At 40.2% G+C, this 18,525-nt stretch overlaps 1 protein-coding gene across 1 annotated transcript in view; it reads right to left on the bottom strand.

Moving 5' to 3' along the window:
* LOC137913597 (protein unc-13 homolog B-like) overlaps positions 1 to 18,525 on the bottom strand; it is a 92,885-nt gene that overhangs the window by 37,177 nt on the left and 37,183 nt on the right. Inside the window, exons 12-15 of the mRNA XM_068757240.1 lie at positions 2,354 to 2,403; positions 2,166 to 2,241; positions 1,043 to 1,048; positions 277 to 351 (exon numbers count right to left, since the gene is read on the bottom strand). Of these exons, the coding sequence (XP_068613341.1) occupies positions 277 to 351; positions 1,043 to 1,048; positions 2,166 to 2,241; positions 2,354 to 2,403 (207 nt within the window). The remainder of the gene's footprint in view (positions 1 to 276; positions 352 to 1,042; positions 1,049 to 2,165; positions 2,242 to 2,353; positions 2,404 to 18,525) is intronic.

The following is an 18,525-nucleotide window of genomic DNA, read 5'->3' as shown; positions in this document are numbered from 1 at the left end:
ATTTCACACATTAATATTCTGAAAATACATGTTTTAATCATTAATTAAACAACATTTTATCTCTATTTGGCACCTACATTATCCTCTACTTGATATTTCATGCTACATTCGACTCTACTTTACGTCAATAAAACACATTCAATTTGTATATTAGCAAATAACAAAATGAAAAATAATGAAACACCTCAAATTAGTGTCACGCTGTGGCTTTAACTGCAGGTACAGTTTTGTGTGTGTGTGTGTGTGTGTGTGTAGCATATGTATTTGGCGACTCACAAGTTCTTCATCTTTCAGGGAGGTCCGCGTGGCCAGTGTGTGGGCGAGTCCAGCTTTCCTGGACTGTATCATAGACTGTAACAGACAAATACCAGCATCAGCCATACACAGCCACAGAGAAACAAAAGGAAGAGTGTAAAGAGAGAAGAAAAGGAGAAATCGGTTCTCCATGTGAGAACAGGAGGCCGTGGCTCTTCAAACACACTCCTCTGTTGCTCGTGCCTTGGGTGAAACTTTCACTGACTACATTTGAGAGGGTTCGAAAATCAGGTATTAGTAGATTATTTTAGTGCAGCATACAGACTGAAAGAAAGGTGAAAACAGCTAATAAATAAACAACAGTTTCCAAACAATTGCATTTGAAATTTACTCGCTTTTATGATGTAAAATATTTCTTGATATATTTCCAAATATTTGAGTGCTCTGACGATTACATCATGGTGCGGGCTTTAAAGGGTTAATTTGGAACTTTTGTCTAAAAAACAATTTAAAAAAAGGATTCACGCTCCAAGACTATCAATTGGCTGAGAGATAGCACAAAGCACTCTAAACAAGAAATATATTTTTCTTGATGGCCCGAAAGTTTTGAAATACAGCCGAACAATGAGTGATTTGTATCAGGATGTACTGGAGTATTCACACACCGCTGTTCTTTTTCCAAGCGTACGTCACACAGAGCAGATCGCAATGATTTGCAATAATCGGGTACATTTGAAAGAAGACAATCAAAAGAACAACAGCTAAAAAAAATCACGTCACAACTCACCATAGCCTGATGACCGATGAAGGAAAGAGAGCGATGGAGAACAAGAAAAAAGGAATAGGTTAGAGACAACCAATCAGGTGCTGTTTAAGGTCAGCAGCTTACACCTTGAATTAAACTATTTGATGCTTGTAACCAATTATCATGCAGCCAGTGCATCCATACTGCACATTATCTCATTGTAGCATTTAATACTCTGGTGCCACTCAGTAGGCTCATTAACATGACATTTCTCTGCAACCTCCAATGGTGAAGCAAAATCTATTTTAATTATATTTAGAAGTCATTATGGCCTGTTGTATAAAAGAAATAACAAATAATGATGACAAAGAGATTGAAAAACTGACTGGAAACACATAGTTTACTGAGACAGAATTGTCCAAAGAGCCCCAGTTCCTGTTGATCTGTAACCTTTGCGGTTCCGCTGACCTGCTGAAGAGGTTAGGGGAAACACGTGAAAGAATGGAATGGGCTCCCTGACAATCTAAAATAAAGATTGTGTGCGTGTGTGTGTGCCCAAGCAATTGCCTGATTGCACATTGATAGATGGTTAGTCCATTTAGGTGGAGGTAATAGGTTTTGCTCTTTCATTTCTTGGTCCCTCTCATTTGCCAACGGCCGACAGATAAGAATGATCTGGTAGCAGAAATTGGTGCAAATCATCTTTCATCACCCTTATGTTAAATAATGTAACCAGCCAAACTCCAACTTCAAAATTCTGTATCAAAACAAAAATAAACTAAAGCTAAAATAAATCAAACCAGTTTCAGCACTAATTTCACTATCTTTGCAATAGTTACTTGTACATTTTACAACTGGATTAAACTTTTAATGATTACTTGTAAAGAATGTTTGGGTTGGCCCTTTGGAGCCTGGTTGAAGCCACTGGAATCGAGAACTCACAACGCTACAGGCTTTGGATACCAATGAAATCGAAGAAGACCTCCAGGAATGGTCGGGAGCAGTGTCGCCTTAACTCAAAACAATGAGGCGCAAAAAATAACAACCTTGCTTGTACTCATTTGTCTCTTGCTCTAATTTTATTGACAGAAAATTAAAGTATTTTATTTAAATTAGGTTGTGAAAATAGTCAGGGTTCTTTGAAGGTCAATATCAGGAGACTCACCAGCTCACTAACCAGGGGAATGGGCCTCCTCTTCCGGAGGTCTGGCATGCTGTCGATGCCAAATGGTGCGTTTCCCCTGTACAAACAAAAATCACTAAAAGTGCACTGATCAATATTTAAATATAGAAAAAGTGTAAACATTGCAGCATACAAGTTTTCAGCACATATACACCAGAGCATTTACTAACCCTGACTGGGCCCATGGGTGTTTGCTGGGGTCGCTGTCTTGATCTCGGCTCTGGAACAGATTGTCAAAGGTCACAGATTTAACCATTCGATGGCTGACAGGCTTGATTGGTGTCACCACATAAGACCATGCACATGCAAAAGGACAGCAAAAACAACAAAGGTGGAGAAGAGAGAGGCATAGGGACTGAACTGGGTTGATTGAGTTTCAATATCATGTGTCAAAGAGAATGTTTCAATAATTCATGTTCTCGTATATACGAGTGTCATAAATCTGGTTTCACCTTGTAAAGTTATGAACCCGTTAAATGGACACTGAATATTGACTTTGAATAGTGTTATAGCTAGTAAGGAAATGCCAGAATGACATACTGTACAAACATGGTAATCTGACAGTCCCGAGATTGATGTTATTTTTATCAATACTAACATATAGAAATAGGTTATGGTATTCTAATAATTGTGACAGATAACAGATGCTTGTAACATGGCATAAATGCACTGAGTCTGAAAGAATAAAGCCTAATGTAAGTTATTATCATATTCTATAAAGTAATACAAACATAACAACAACAAAAATCTCATGCACAGACAGAGAAATTTTGTGAACAAATATACAGAAAACTGCATTATGGACAAATTTATTCAGATTTTGTCAACAGTACCAATGGTAGTAATACCACAAAAAAGGTAACCTGATCTCTATCTTGACTTCCATCTGTAAAACATGAGGACAAAAGCAAGAGGAAAAAGCAAAAGACAGGAAATGCAGTCATTGATGATAACAACATCAGCTTTGGAACAAAAACAACACAGACACACCCTTAATAAGGCTTAATAATGTTGTGAGAAATGCTTGGTGAACAGTAGAAGCAGTGCCGCCACACAGTTGTCAGGGTTAAGAAGGGGTGAGTCCATTAAGTTTTCATTATAACTTGTAGCAAAAATGACTCCTTTCCTTCTCCTTCCACTTTAAAGTCAGGTATGCTTTCCAAGCTGAAAATTAATGATTTCTAATTCGGCAAATGGCTGCTGTTGGAGCCCAGGAGAAGAATATCGAACTCATGAATGGCAAGGCGATATATTGCTCTCAAAGGGTTAGAAAGTTATATTATCAACTGAGACTGTTGGTGCAAGGGCTTATTTGCCACTATGGGAGAGGGCAAGGGGATAATAGCAGTTGTCCTTTCAGCTTTATGCACATTGCATTGACAACTAGAACACATCAGAGAACCATTAATGTGGAGGACAAAATATGTGTTAGAAAAGAGCTTTCAAACAAATGCAATTATTTAATGATCTAACAGTTAAATAAATAAATAATAAACAAACAACATCTTCTACTTTCAATTAAAAACAAAATTACAAATAACTTAAATTAAAATATATATATATAACACCCTTCATGATGAGATCCATTTTAAGCATGAGAAGTGGAAAAACCTATTAAAAAAAGCAAGAAGTACCTGTAATTCTGAATTAATAAATGAGTTGCTTACTAAAATAAAGAAAAAAAAAAAAAAAGAAAAAAGAAAATGCACATGACAAAGAAAAAATATGATCAAACATCTAACAGTGGCTACCTGGTTCAAAGCCATCCTGAGAGAGACTGGACATGGTCACACTGGCAAGGCTGCGCCTGGTCTCCCTCTTCTCTTGCAAAATCTGCTGGAAGGACCTAAGGCACTTCATCCTGCGTTCATCCATCTGGTTCATATCTGCAGAGGAATCCTCAAAATCTCCTTCTGCTTTTCCTGCTGGGGCCACAATATCAGTGGCAGGTTGTTTTGGCACCTCATTTTCTTCCTGTTCCTCCAGTAGTGGAGGTTCATCAACCAAGAGGGGGTCAGTGATACAGACTGTGGTAGTGCCTTGAGAAATCTGGCTTTTATTAGCCAGACCTGCTGGACCATCTGTAGGACCTTCTACAGGCTCTTTTGCAGATTGTTCTTTAAGGCCTTCACGCAAAGACAGTTTTGTAATGCTACTGGAAACCGAGCCCTGGCATATAGAAACAACTTGTGGGCATGTGGGAATGTTGTCTAAACAAGGCGGATGCTGGGTGACATCTGTAAACTCCAATGGAAGGCTGCGGTTGACCTTTTCATGCATAGGTTTCACAGAGAAGAGATCCAACTGGTCGAGTGTTTTGTTTTTCCTCAATTCACCCACAGAAAAATCATGATCAACCACACTCCTTAGGTTGTCCTCAGACCTGTGTTCAAATTGTGCCTCATAGCATAATGGTTTTGAAGGCAGCTCAGCTGTAGATATGTCAGAGCACATTGATATTTCAAAGTCTGTTTCTTCTCCAGGATTTTGGCCACCTGGTACCTCAAGTTTGCGCAATGCTCCACGCAAGGCTGAGCTAAAATCAAGTACCGCTCGGCCTAGGCGCTTCACATTGAAGGAACCAGCTTGGATGTCTGCACTGCCAGAGTGAGGAAGTTGGCTTTCTAAATCTTGGTTGCCCACTTCTGCCTCTTGCATGAATGGCCTATCAACATCAGCTATAGAGGTACATAAGGTTGAAGACTCTTCATAGCTTAAGTAATGTTCTTGATAGCTATCAACTTGACAGTTTGTTGTGTAGCTTAAATCATTTGACTGCTCAATATCAAACTCCTCAGCTCCTCCATCATGTCCATCAACTGAATGATAAACAGAACTTTGATGATAGGAAAAACCTGCAGGAAGTCCACATTTTATAGTATTATCATGGTTGCCATCAGTTAGAACATGAATCCCAGATTGAGTCTTAGGCCTTTTCCTCCGTGAACCCCACTCCTTCCGACCAGAAGTGCTGGCAGGTGAGTTGTAATGTTTTGCAGCGAGAACAGAGAGATGTTCTGAGCTTCCTGTGGAGCACTGTCCCAATGTAGAATACCCCTCTGCACCTCTGTGGCGATTCCAGCTACCAGCTCCTTCACAGCAAAGAAAGTTCTCCTCTTTATTCTTCACTGGACCTCCCCTGAGATACGTAGTTTCTCTATAACAAACAGGTTTGTCAGTGGCACTCCGTGGTGGTCCAGTGTCAGCCCAGTCTTCATCCACATCAATAGCTCTTTGATGCTTCCCTCCGTGACTGCAAGATGGTCTCTCTTGATCTGACTCAGACTTTGAACTATGACCAGAAGACAAGGAGCTGGTGCTTGGACAGTCTTGGTTCTCAAGATAGCCAAATGTGAGCTTAGTTTCTATGGCACTGACTGGTATATCAGAGCTGTGGTCAGAGGTATCTTCTTGTTCCTCTAGTTCCGGATGATCTTCTGATTCAGCAACTGGGGACACCGCAGACTCTTTTAACCTTGGTAACAGCAATTCTCCATGGAAGCTATGGCGCTCATTGACAGTTTGAGGGATAAGATTTGAATGAGACCTTGGAATTGTACTTCCTAAACTAGCATAAGCACTAGAAGGCCTTCTATAGGTGGACTGCCCATCTTTGAACCCTGCCCCCGACCATGTACCGGAATGTACCCCTGATCCAGCCTTGTTACCAGAACGAATGCCCTCAATCTCCATCAACACAGCATCTACGCAGGATGATACTTCCTCAACTGAGCCTCGCACTGAGGTCAGGTAATCCCTGAGGTCAGATATTTCCTCCTGAATCTTGTTGATACCCCTTAGCTCCTTAAGAATATGCTCGATGACGGCACTTGATTCCTCCTCTTTATCATCATCTTCATCCTGCAGCATACTGGATGCAGTACTGTTGTAGTTGTAGTCCAAGCAATCACCAGTTGAATATGGTCTCTTTGGCCTAAAACAGGGGGAATTTAAATCCCTTCCGGTTGCTCCTGCAAATTTAGCACCGTTCATTTCTGGGCCTTTTGGGCTGTAGTGCGGTGGAGACCGCATCTCGTCGGGAGGTGCCCTAATATCACTCTCAAAGGAGATTCGTTTTAGATTTGCTGGGGAACGGCGGCTTTTATGCTGCAAAATGCAGGGTATCCGAAGGCATCCTTCTCTGTTCAGCTCCACCTCTCCAACACATGGTGGGCCTAATTTTACTCCATGTCCTTGGCCATTTGACATGGACGAGGTGGCCTCAGTCCTGGTACTACCCTTTGGATATACACTTCGGTGCTCCTTCTGTGTTTTCTGTTCCATTTCTTCATTACCTGTATCATAGAGGTCGGGTTCTTGGACATGGTGATCGGCTGAACCTTGTAGGAGGCGATGTATTTTACCCCGGATGACTAGTGCTACCTTTGGGTTTGGAGCCCTCTTTTTGGGGGACTGGACTTTGGCCTTTGTGCCACCTTTAGAAGCGGCACCTGTACCGTGTTGTCCATTGAAGCGATTCCTGGAGAACATATTCTCGATGGAGCCGTCCGTCCTCATCTAAGTTCCCACATCGTGGAAGTTGTGATCAAATGTGCCCAGACTCATTGATCAGCACTGAAGCCTGTGAAAAGCTTATTTCATCCCAATCACTTAATTTCAGTGGTCCATAACTAAAATGGGAAGACAAGGATGGAAAACTTGTAAATAATCCAACAATGTAACATCAGAGTCAATTGAAACAGTGGGAAAGAGAAAAAGACATTTGAGGAGTTACATATCAAATTATTCATTCTCACTCCCTCTTACTGTATTGGAATCTAAATAGTTTTAGATTTATATCAACCTTTAAAAAACAATCCCAGTATAGACTGTCCAGATCAATTGAATTTGGACAGCTCATTTCCTCTGAATGGTTTTGTGTGTTGCGTAAATGCTAAATTAATGGGAAAGCCAGATAACAGGAATGGTTAAATAGGAAATGAACGGACCAGATCCTTGGAGGGCAGCACACTGCTCAGGACTGATCAAATGTAATAATGAAATAATACACAGATGGTCCATGTGGCTACAGTGAGATGATAAGGTAACTGGAATTGAGAATCATCCAACTCCAGCAGTACCTTTACATTTTTCTTCCCCACACACACACTCACTTTGATTAAAGCACTTTGGAACGCTATTGCAGATTCCCGGTGTTGGGAAGGCTGCGAAAGAAGCAGCTGTGAATCGGAAAGTAGGTTGTAAAATATAATGGCGTCAAAATTTAATCCGTCCTGCCTTGAGGTCAGTCCAGCCACAATATCAAGGTAGAGGTGTTCTGAGGTTATCTTACATAAGTTGCTGCGCTTCGGAAACTTTTACAAAAAGGCTCACACAGGGCTGTCACTTAAATTTCGGAATGTATGAACAAATTAAAGATCCTGAAATCTGTTTCTTCAGTCTGCTTCTTGAGTGCGTTATTGTCAACCAAAGTTGATAAATAGATCAGATCAGATTATCACACAATACCTAACTGAGAATCTGACAATGATTCAGTTGTGGTGGTTTTATTTGGGAAGTGCTGCTTTAGGATGTAAGTTTTATTTTTTTCTATAGACAATATAGCTGACTGCAGGCTGGCTCACTTCCAAGGCACGGATTGGCTTGAAATACTAGAACAGAGGATTAGCTATTCTATCAGAAAACAATCACCATTGGTACAAAACAGAAGACAGATGTTTCTGGATAAGTGGTTTATAACACCTCGATGAAGTAATCACTTTATGGGAATGACGTATACTGACATGACCATCGACTGTGTTTGCAGCACATTTACGGACAACATTGCCTCAGTGAAAGCTTCTACAGGCTTTTCTGATACAGTGTGCAAGCAGCGTCATGAGGACTAATTCACGCTGGCTTTCTTTTCGTTTCTTCCCCCCATAGGAGCCTGGTGGAGGGCTGATGGCTGATGGCAGGTTAGGAGACCATCCCCATCCTGCCCTGCTGATTAGCGAGTGGATGGTAGGAAGCTGAGCAGATACAATAGTCTCTAAACCTCATCAGGAGTTACATAATTATTCAAATATTTTTGCAACCCATTCAGCTGTTATTATCAAAACCTAAACTGTTCCTAATATTACTTAGTTCACTCATCCTACTTGTTAGTCTCCTATATATTATTCTCGTTGTTACGACTTCTTGTTGGCAATGCCTCTTTGTTTTCTTTTCCCCTGTCATTTCATATTGGATAAGATCCAAGTGAGAATTTCAAACTCCAGCCAAAATGTGAGATTTTTCTGAGTGTCTATACTTAAGTGCCCACAAATGACAAGGACTACTTTGGAGATTTACTTCCTCCACTGTTTCTCTGGGGAATAATGCTGCAGCATGAGTAGGCATTTACATCACAGCAGGGAAAAAGAGGAAAGGAACATCCCAGAAAATCACACCCAAAATCACAGTAGTTAAGTTGAATTCATCCTTGTTCTTATGAGATAATTTGAACTTAATAAACTTTGCTTTTCTAAAATGCAGGGGGGGGGGGTCGTCAATTTATGACCTATGTGACTTGTAACAGTTCGACCGCAACTGGTCTGTTGTTTTTTTGTTTGTTTGCGAGCTGTTTTTACGGCATACTGGAAAGTGAGCGTGCTAACCAAGTGTATGACAGTTTCTGCGTTCTCACCTTTTACTCCTGATTGGGTGGAATCTCTATATTGGTACAGCGACTGAAACCCCATATTGACCTTGATAATTTTGAAAATATTATGAAAGAGTAATATAAGTCAATGTTATATTGTGTTAAAGAGAATGTTTCTGTCCATATCATTTATTACAAATAAAGTTTGTGCCTATACCTTTTTACGTTGACATGTCAAGTACTGCTGTGTTTGTGCATCTTGACTGACATGGTACATGCAGCTTGGTTTTTGAGCCAGATGAATAGAGTGTTGAATGGTTAATATGCTCTATATTCTGAATGATAGGCACTGCTATTGTTCTGCCAGGAATCTGACTGAGCTCATCACTTTTGTCAAAAGCCCTCTTAGTAAGTGGCTTTCTTCTTGATTGGTCCAGGAGCTTTGTAAAAAGCGCCTCAGTGTGTTTCCTTTTCAAAGGCTGTAAATGCATTGATCAGCATCTTAAGTGCTCTCCTGAAACCATTCTACCAGTCCTGCCCTCCTGTCAATATCATGTCCAACCTATCCATCAAAAAGCAGCATTATCAACTACCACATTTCCATAATGCCTTCACAAATTACAGAATATAACCAAAGTACACGTATACACAGAAGGAATGCCAGTTTGCAGTTTAACATGAAATAATAATTTTTCTTTGTCAATTTCACTTTTTATGTTTGAAATGAAGGACATTTCTTTTCTGAGGACGCATATATTCAGCATTGTGTTTTTTCATTCTTTTTTTCATTTTAATTTATTTTATTATTCAGTGCAATAAAACATGAATCAATTTGAAGTCACTACAAGGGGAACTTCATCTCCACTGAAACAGAGGATGCACTGGCATTTATTCTGTGAAAGTGCTGCTTCAATCATAACAACATGAACTTGCACATGTATAAATGATTGAAAGAGGGAGTTTCTCCATGCTTCTCCTCAAATAATTGAAGTTGGGTTCTGTCTTTCCCTGCAGGACTTTCCCTGCTACACCTGTAAAGTGCCTTGAGATAAATTTCTGTTATGATCTCACGCTATTGAAATAAAATTGAATTGAATTGACTTGAAAGAATTGTTCTGTTGACAATTTCTAAATGCTCCATAAAGGTTGATTCTAAAAACAAGATTTATGACTATGACACAAAGTGAACTTTTTTTCATGCCTGTGAAAATTGAAAACCTCTGTCTTATTGTTCAGAGAATGCCTCAGAATCCCTCCACTTGTCCACAAGGTTAGAAACCATATGCACAGCAGACCCAGAAAGGTACGAAACTGCTGCTTCTTGGTACCGATCGCAAGAGGAAGAACATGAGTGGGTCTCTATGAAAGAAGCAAAATGCTCACAAGCATTTTGAAAAAGTGTCAACATGTGTAATGAGTACACTATTCTGTCTAGGACAAAGGGGTGCCTGACAGAAAATACATACCACTATTAGGAGGGGGCATGAATCCCGAAGAAAAGAATGACAGCTCGAAGAATAGCAGACAGCTGGCTGAGAGACAGTTTGAAAGAGGAAGAGCAAAGACGATAAGCATGAGAACAGCTGTTTGAAGGATGCGATGAAAGAGATGGCAATGGCAGAAGTAATTTTAGAATGCAAATAGATGTTGTATACTGGAGGACAGGATGGAAAATAATCTCAAGACACTGCACGTTGCAAGTGAACAATTAAGTCCTGAACAGGGGAAACACTAATTATTTAAAGCATGTTATTGGTGAATCCACATTTATCCATAATCATTGATCCATCAACCAAGTTATGGGAAATTGAAAAAATGTATTCCCATCCCATAATAGGTTTATAAAGCAGTCATATGAGGTTGTTTATATATCATGCAGATAATAACCACAAAATGGTCGAGAAGTTGTTTATAATAAGTGAGGCTGCAGTCCATTAATCACCCACTCAGATGCAGGGTTTTACTTTGATGACGTTTAGGTTAAAGTGATTTCTTGGTTAATGTTATAGTTTCCTAACACAACCACACAGGGACCTACTACCCAACAGCTTCTGATAAACTACTACAACAACCATGTTTGGTTCTGAAACAACAACAAAAAGTCATGAATTCAGATCCTAGTCAGGTAATTAGAGTTAAAGGTGGTTACAGACATTTGATTTAATGAGAGGTTTTATGCAACCTTACTCGAAAATCAAAGTGGACTTTTGAGTTTTATTCATTACGCAAATTAAAAAAGACAAAATGCATCACAAAAATATTGGATCCAAGAAGAACCAACATGTCTGCCCACAGCCAGCCACCTAAAGGACTGAGTCATAGCTGAGTGGGACACTGGCTCTGCCGTCACCTTCATCACACTAATTCTCCTACACACTCTAATTGATTTATCATCATCCTTCGAACTCTATCGAATCCATCTGTCATTTTTCAAACACACCCACACACACACACACACACACACATCAATTACATCATGTGAAGACATAAGCAACCGCCCTTTCCATTATTCTTGAGAACAGCATATGCCTGAACCGCAGTACTAGAATATTTAGTTTGCGGTATGAATAGATTGAAATACAAGGTAAAACGACTCTGATAGGATCTCAAGCAAAGTTGTGAAAGCAACCAGAAGGAGCGACTTGGCAAGGCGTGCCACTGCCATTTAGCAGCCAACAAACTGAGGAAGGGAGGGTTTTGGGGAAGCGGAAGGTGTAATCCCTTTCCTGAGCAAATCCAATAAGCTGTGCCTGTTCCCGCTTCATCCTTTCCTCCCTGTTTCCTTAAGTGAGCGTCTGCTCCAAGAGCTGTTGCTGGCCACCCGTCACCGGCAACCCGATGTGAATGACAATGTGCAGCCTCCTGAGGCTAATTGATTTAGCTTTCTCTCAACCATTTCAGAGATGCCGAGCATCAATAGCACTTGTCCTTGCCTATTCAGGTGAAAACATTTGTTCTGAACACGAAGCTTTCTCCTTTCAGATGGCTATGATAAATTGATGGTTGCGGATTATGCTGCCTGGAGCTTCAACCGGTGCTGTCAATGCATAAAACCTGTTTCACACAGTGTCTCTTTTTCTCATCAAAATTGTCCTTATTTGAAGCCAATCAGAGTTCAATAAGAACAGATTTGACCTGCTCTAACTGGAAAGTTTCTTGAGATAACCTTTCGTAATTATCTGATGTTATACAAATAAAACTGAATTGAATTAAAGCGGGACTAGTTGTGACATCCCTTCCACCCTGCCTCCTGGTCTTCCTTTGTTTAGCTTGTTGTTGTCTGCTTGAGCTGCAGGTGCTGATTGCAGAACTGATTTCTGGATGAGTTGCACCTGGTGCGAGTAGCTGTGGAAGTTGGTGAATTTTTGGTCCATTAGTCAGGCGAGGTAAACAGACACAGTCTGAGATTGTTGAGGCTCGGTGGATGTTTACAACAACACAGAAATTGAATACATTCCGCCACAGTTTTATGGCGGGCACATCTCAATGACTGAATCTCCAACACAACGCGACATATGGTCACAGTCTCCCAACTCAGAGAGCACACACACGGACACAAGATAGATATGATGATGAAAATATCTGCAAGGTTCAACCAATTGTTTTGTCTCTGTGTGATGCCAGCCTACTCCTTACTCTCTGCTCTGCTGCGTCATGGACGTCTACGGAGCTGCAGATGTGCGTTTTGAAATGAAGAACAGTTAAATAGCTTCGTTGACCCTTTATGGTCAACCCTAGCCCTAACACTTATTGAGCCCTTTGATCAATGTTCCAACAAGCTTCCTAAAAATCAGGTCAGGCCAAAAAAAAAAAAAACATATCAAAAATCAATAGATGCAAATTAAAATATACTTTACCTGGTGTGATTATATATCTAAATAGATATTAGGAAGTTGAGAAAACGGTAAAAACACCTTGTGGGTTTAACACTCATGTGCTCATTGTAAGCAGCAGAGCAAATCTGCGTCCTTGCCACGTCTTCTAGTCTCTGTCTTTTTTCAAAACATGTATTTCACTGCTTACTCGCATCTCTCTGCCCACATCTGGCATCTTGGATTAAAGCTCAGCCTCTCAGACACAAGCTCAGATATTTAACATTAAATTTAATGCTTTATTTCTTTTCACTAGCGGTGGTCAAATTAATTACAGGAAGCCCTTTGAGCACCAGTGCGATCCTTATTTGTGGACTGAAATGTATAGATAATTCCCTCTTTTTATTGCCGAAAGACACCCTGAAGGCTGTTTTTTCAATAAAACAGAGATAAACTTTTAATTTAATCGAATTATTACTTTTGATAACAATCAGCTATCTCATGACCCGATGAGATCCTTGACAATCAGACTCAATATTGTTAGGTTTCATAACGTGCAGAGTCTGGAGCTGCATGGAAGCTTCAGAAACGTGACACAGTCAAGCAGGTCCCACTCAGGTGGAAGCTGTGTACTACTCGGTGTGAGCTGGGTGTTTTTGTCTATTTAAAAATTATCTGGGAAGCTTGTTGCCAAGGCAGTGTGGCAGCGATAAGGAACATGAGGTGCAAAGATACTGTATGTAGGCTAAGAGTGCTCAGTCAGCATATTTAATAAAATTATCCCACAGAGGGAAGAGAGAGAGAAAACTGCTCCGATATTGTTTCACAAGCTTTCTATAAATAGATTTTCTGACAGTGCAATATCAATACTTTTGATCTGGGACACACACTCATCTTATTCACTTTCAGACTCATAAATATGCATACATAAACGGTTCATTCAGGGGTCCTCTAGATCCCAATAAACCCATTAGGGAACCTCGCATGATGACAATCCCCTGATTTATTACATAATTGATCGGATATTCCTCAAATGTCTTCATCTCATACAGCTTACTTAAAACAATGTATTTGCTTTTATTCTTCAAATGTTTTTCAAATAATATGACTGCTTTCAAATAAAGCAGAAAACCTACCTTTGAGTAAAAAGCTCAGCCAGCGTGATCAAAAAAAAAAAAGTCACGTTTGACAGCCCAATCCAACAGACAAACACGTACGCTCCCCAAAGACGCAGAGTTTGGCTGCACCTGTTCAAGTCACTTTTTAAATATATGCAAGACTACAAGCTTTGAGGAGATGAGTCAGGAAAACTAATTAGTTCAGTCGGCTCCACAATAAATGAGAAGATATTAGTGGATCAGACGCGAAAGCTTTCATGTTTCAGGCTCTCCTTTGCTTGTTCCTTGACTGACACTCCAATCAGATCGATCACTTTCCCTTGATCTCCTATATTCCTTTGTCTGGCTCACTGCTCTCACTGAGTTGCGCTCTTTTCACTTCAACACTCCAGCCTGCACACACACGCCACACAGTCTCCTCCTCGTCCTCTCACTCACTCGCTCTCCTTTGCTTTCAGTCCATCTCTTTCTTCTTGCCTCTGTCTCATTGACATTGTCACATGTCCTGAGATTGATCCTTATTCATTCCAGGGATTTTCTTCAGCGCTCCTCTACCCAGTAGCTCCTCTGATCGCAGCTTGTTGCTCAGCCAACAGGCGCTCCACTTTTTGTGAGCTCACTGGCTCCATCTCTCTCTCTCTCTTCCTTTCTCGCCCACCGCTGCTGCTTTCTCACTTGATTTGACTTTTCACACACTCTGGAACTGCGACAGCTACACATATGCTACTCAGTTAGCAGCACAGCATGCACGTGTCCTCGATGCATGCGCCACAACAGGGGTGATCACATGCAGCTTTTTTATTTAATGCAGGGGTAGAATATGTTACACACACACACACACACACAAACGGTATGTAAACATTATTATTTTTGCTACATCAAACAGAAAACTATAGCTTGCACACGAATGCATAAATAACAATAAATATATAATCTGCATTTGAATCATACATGTCATGAATTGTTTATAAATTGAATAAAACTATATTTGCTCTGTCATTATAATATCACTCACGTGCAATGCCTCTGAGTGCTCATCTGCACAATAAGCTGCCTATTAATGTAATTAACGCCTAAAATATGATATGATATACAGGCACAAAGTGGCTCATTAAAAAGCTATTTGTGCCATACAGCATTGAAGCTAAGGCCAGTGGCTATGTTGTGAGGGTCATGTGGCTGCACTGGCTGATTGGCCTACGACTCACACCTGTTTTCTGCCTCTCATCCCGGACACACCTGAGGCTGATTACGACCGGCCTTCATAAGCCCTGCTCCGCCCGCTGTTCCCAGTCGGACTATTTTTCATGGATCGCGTCCCTGCGTACAGAACGTCTTTCTGCCGCTCCTCATCCCTGGGATCTGCCTTTGTTAGAGTTTTGTATTTTGAGCTTGCTTATTTGCTTTGTTCTTTTGGCTGTGTCTTTTTGTTTAACCAGATATTTTCGTTGGGCTCCAGCCACCCCGTAACCCGTGCGCAGCTCCGGGATAGTGACTCGACTGATGAACATTCCAGTAAAGCTTATAGTCACGTTTGTACTGTCTCCGTCCTCTGTTTCTTGGGGTCCTCTCGCACCAGTCCGTAACATATGTAGTCTTTAGCCAGTCACAAAGCAATCAGCCTTGGAGATTGACGCTTATTGATCTAACAACTAACATTAAGGTTAGTTACATTAAATTGTTAACAAAGCCACGGTTGGTGCATTTTAGCATTTCTAATTTTGTATAATACCATTCAACGACCAATGGATAATAACATACTAAATGGGTTTTCATACTACAAAGTAATTAAAGTGGAAACTTCCCTGCTGTCATATGATTATGAGTCACACCTCCTCCGATGTGACATTAGTCTGCTCCGACTTCTACATGCTATATATTAGCTGGAAAAATATCCGCTGAAGCATCTTCTCATCTTTTTTAAACTACGGATACAATCTACTATTTCTGTCCCTGAATGATGGTTGTGATTGAAAATGCTTTGCTGAACATTATGCCACAATGAATTTGACCATTTGGTGACACCTTGTCATCAATATATCATATTCCTATTGGTGTGAAATTCAAGCTGATTATTGTATGAATTCAAAGGTCACGTTGACGTTTGCCAACAAAACTGCCATCACTTCATCCTTTGAGCCAAATTAGACGAAGATACCAAGGTTCTACAGGTTGGAACACGGCAAGAGAAGACTGGAGAAGCTGCTGCTGAAAAGATTGCTTATCTTCATTCTAAGTCCTGATCACAATGTGTAGCAGTCTGATGTCTGTAGGCACAAGTAACGTGTTGACACTTGTGATGCTGAATGGACAAAGCCGTTCGGAAGATGATTAAGCAAGAGTAGGAAATAATCTTACTTTCAAAACAATTAATGACATCATTAGTAAGTTTGTTAATGGGGTGTAATGAAGCGGTACAACATGCTCCTACTAAACGTTTTTTAATAACGTGCTGTAAGCAACAAATTCAGAATGAATTTTCTTTAAAAAAGTAACGTTTACCGCTGCGAACAATACGAAACTTACATGACTGACTCAAGTCAGCACAGGGGAGTCAAACATCTTATTTAACACGGGCATAAATGATGATCCAGCAATCGCTGCAAGACATAGACACACACACACCACCCACACACACACCACCCACAGCCCTGATTTCCATGGTGACTGTCAGCCAATGTCATGCAGCAGTGTTAATGTTTGTGTTATTCTAAGGAGCGCCGTTGTTGGCATGTTGAACAACACAATGCAATACTCTGCTTCAAGCTCATTTATTTATGCTTTGTTTTGATGCAGCTTTAGAAGTTGTAATTGATCAAATTAACTAATTGATAATCCTTCGTCAATCGAGGAACAAAACCATTTAATGCAATTAGTTCTTGTCTAAATGTGGTTCTTTATCGATATAAAGGAATACATGCTTTTTTCTACAATACCAGGTAATAGGATAGAGTATTGCAATATCTAAAATATTCCATTCACAAATTTTAGAAAGCGTTCATAATGTACCTGCGTGGTTTCAGCCAGCTAACAGGCCCTTTTTTTTAAACTATGTCTATATTGTAACTTTAATGGCCCCTGATAAGTTTTGGATTTCATCACCTCCACCTGCTGTTTATTCTCTCCTCCTACCCTCATTTCAACCGCTCCTCTTCTCATCTTCCTTCCCACAATACTCTCTGACTGCCCCACTGATACTCGTTTTGATGTCTGTCTAGTCAAAGCAGTGGCGCAATGGATATGTGTGTGTGCGTGTGTGTGTGTGCATACGTGGAGGTGTGTACGTGTGTGTGATGGGATAGCAGCATAAAAATGTTTCTGTATTTTTGGTCCTGAGGCCATTTTCAGCAGGACAAACCTTCTAAACTCTGAGGGATTAGGCCACAATGCTGCAGTTAAGTTATGGTGAAACCAAACTATTTAGTGCAATTATAGAAACATACAAATCCGTGGCTCCACATAATTTCAATTGAGAATAAAATGTATTAAATAGTGGAATTGGAACCATTTATCCTTCGTTTTAGCTGCATGGGGGATGTCACACACATGAATTGTTTGTTTATAGTGGAGAATATAGTTGGGAAAAATACAGATTCAGATTTCAAATCATTTCCACAAGAGCACAACATTCTTATCCTGCATATTGCTGCTGACTCATCATGAAGTACATTAACTATCTGAAACCTTTTATTCCTTACTCCCTTGATATATAATTCATGGTGACATTTTCACAAAACTGCAAATCTTTCTATCTGGAATCCATAAAGTTGTTATTTTGAGCTACACAATACAAAATGAAGGTTCTGCAGTGCAGTGCAAATCAGAATGTTCCTTTCTTGAAATATAAATGTGTCATCACTTTGGTCTGCGGCAGCATTTACTGCAACATTTCACAGACATCTCTGAGAAACTCAAAGACAGGCTGATCTTTTTTCTTGTTGTTTCATCAAGGAGGCCTAATGGCCAGATAAATGCTTTGAAAAGTTATCTGAATGGTGGAAAGACAACACTGTGTTTGAAACAGAGGAGTCAACCCACTGGAGAGAGTTTTTCTGTCTCAGGCTGCATCTTTTTTTCCACACACCATATTAACGGATGTAGCTGTTCATTATTTTGTCAGGTCAGTAAGTCGAGTCACGCTTTCATAATTCAGTAAGAATATCTTTCCTTTCAGCTGCACCCCTCTGGACACATTTGTAATGAATGATGTGGACATTTTTGGAAATATGTTGATTCACTTTCTTGCTGAAGATTAATGACTGATACCAATCGCATGTCTGCAGTTTAATTATGGAGCAGTAGTTGAAAAGTGCTAGACTGGAAAGGTGGCGCTCACCAAAGATCTCTCACTGGCTCTCTAGAACATACATTAACACATGTCTGTCTCCTTCGTTGAGTACAAAGAGGAACATGGAAGGAGAAACGTTGTGGTGTTACTGATGTCCGGCAGCAGCAGAGCACAGTGATTCCCAGAAGCCTTGCTGGTTGTCTTCTAATCTCACTGTAACGATTATTTCCACAAAGCCGCCAAGGGGGAATACATCAGAGAAAATAAGTGTATAAGAAGAATCTGTATAAACAGTAAAATGTAAGTTAACTTCTAGAAATGAATCCGAGGTACATGAAAAGTTAGAATATTTTCCTTCATCCGTGCTGTCTTTGTACAATTCGGATCTACTGCAAATGGCATATATTTAAGCCATTTGTGCTGATTAAACAACACAAATTACAGACTCGGTGCAGACTGATTGATTCAAGGGCAGAATTACTTTTGAAGTCCCATTAAAGCTGCAAGATGCAGCTGTAGCAGAACAGATGAAAAGAGGACA

The sequence above is a fragment of the Brachionichthys hirsutus genome, unplaced genomic scaffold (genome assembly GCF_040956055.1).
Source record: "Brachionichthys hirsutus isolate HB-005 unplaced genomic scaffold, CSIRO-AGI_Bhir_v1 contig_723, whole genome shotgun sequence".
Taxonomy (NCBI): domain Eukaryota; kingdom Metazoa; phylum Chordata; class Actinopteri; order Lophiiformes; family Brachionichthyidae; genus Brachionichthys; species Brachionichthys hirsutus.
This window is presented reverse-complemented; position numbering and strand designations above follow the sequence as displayed.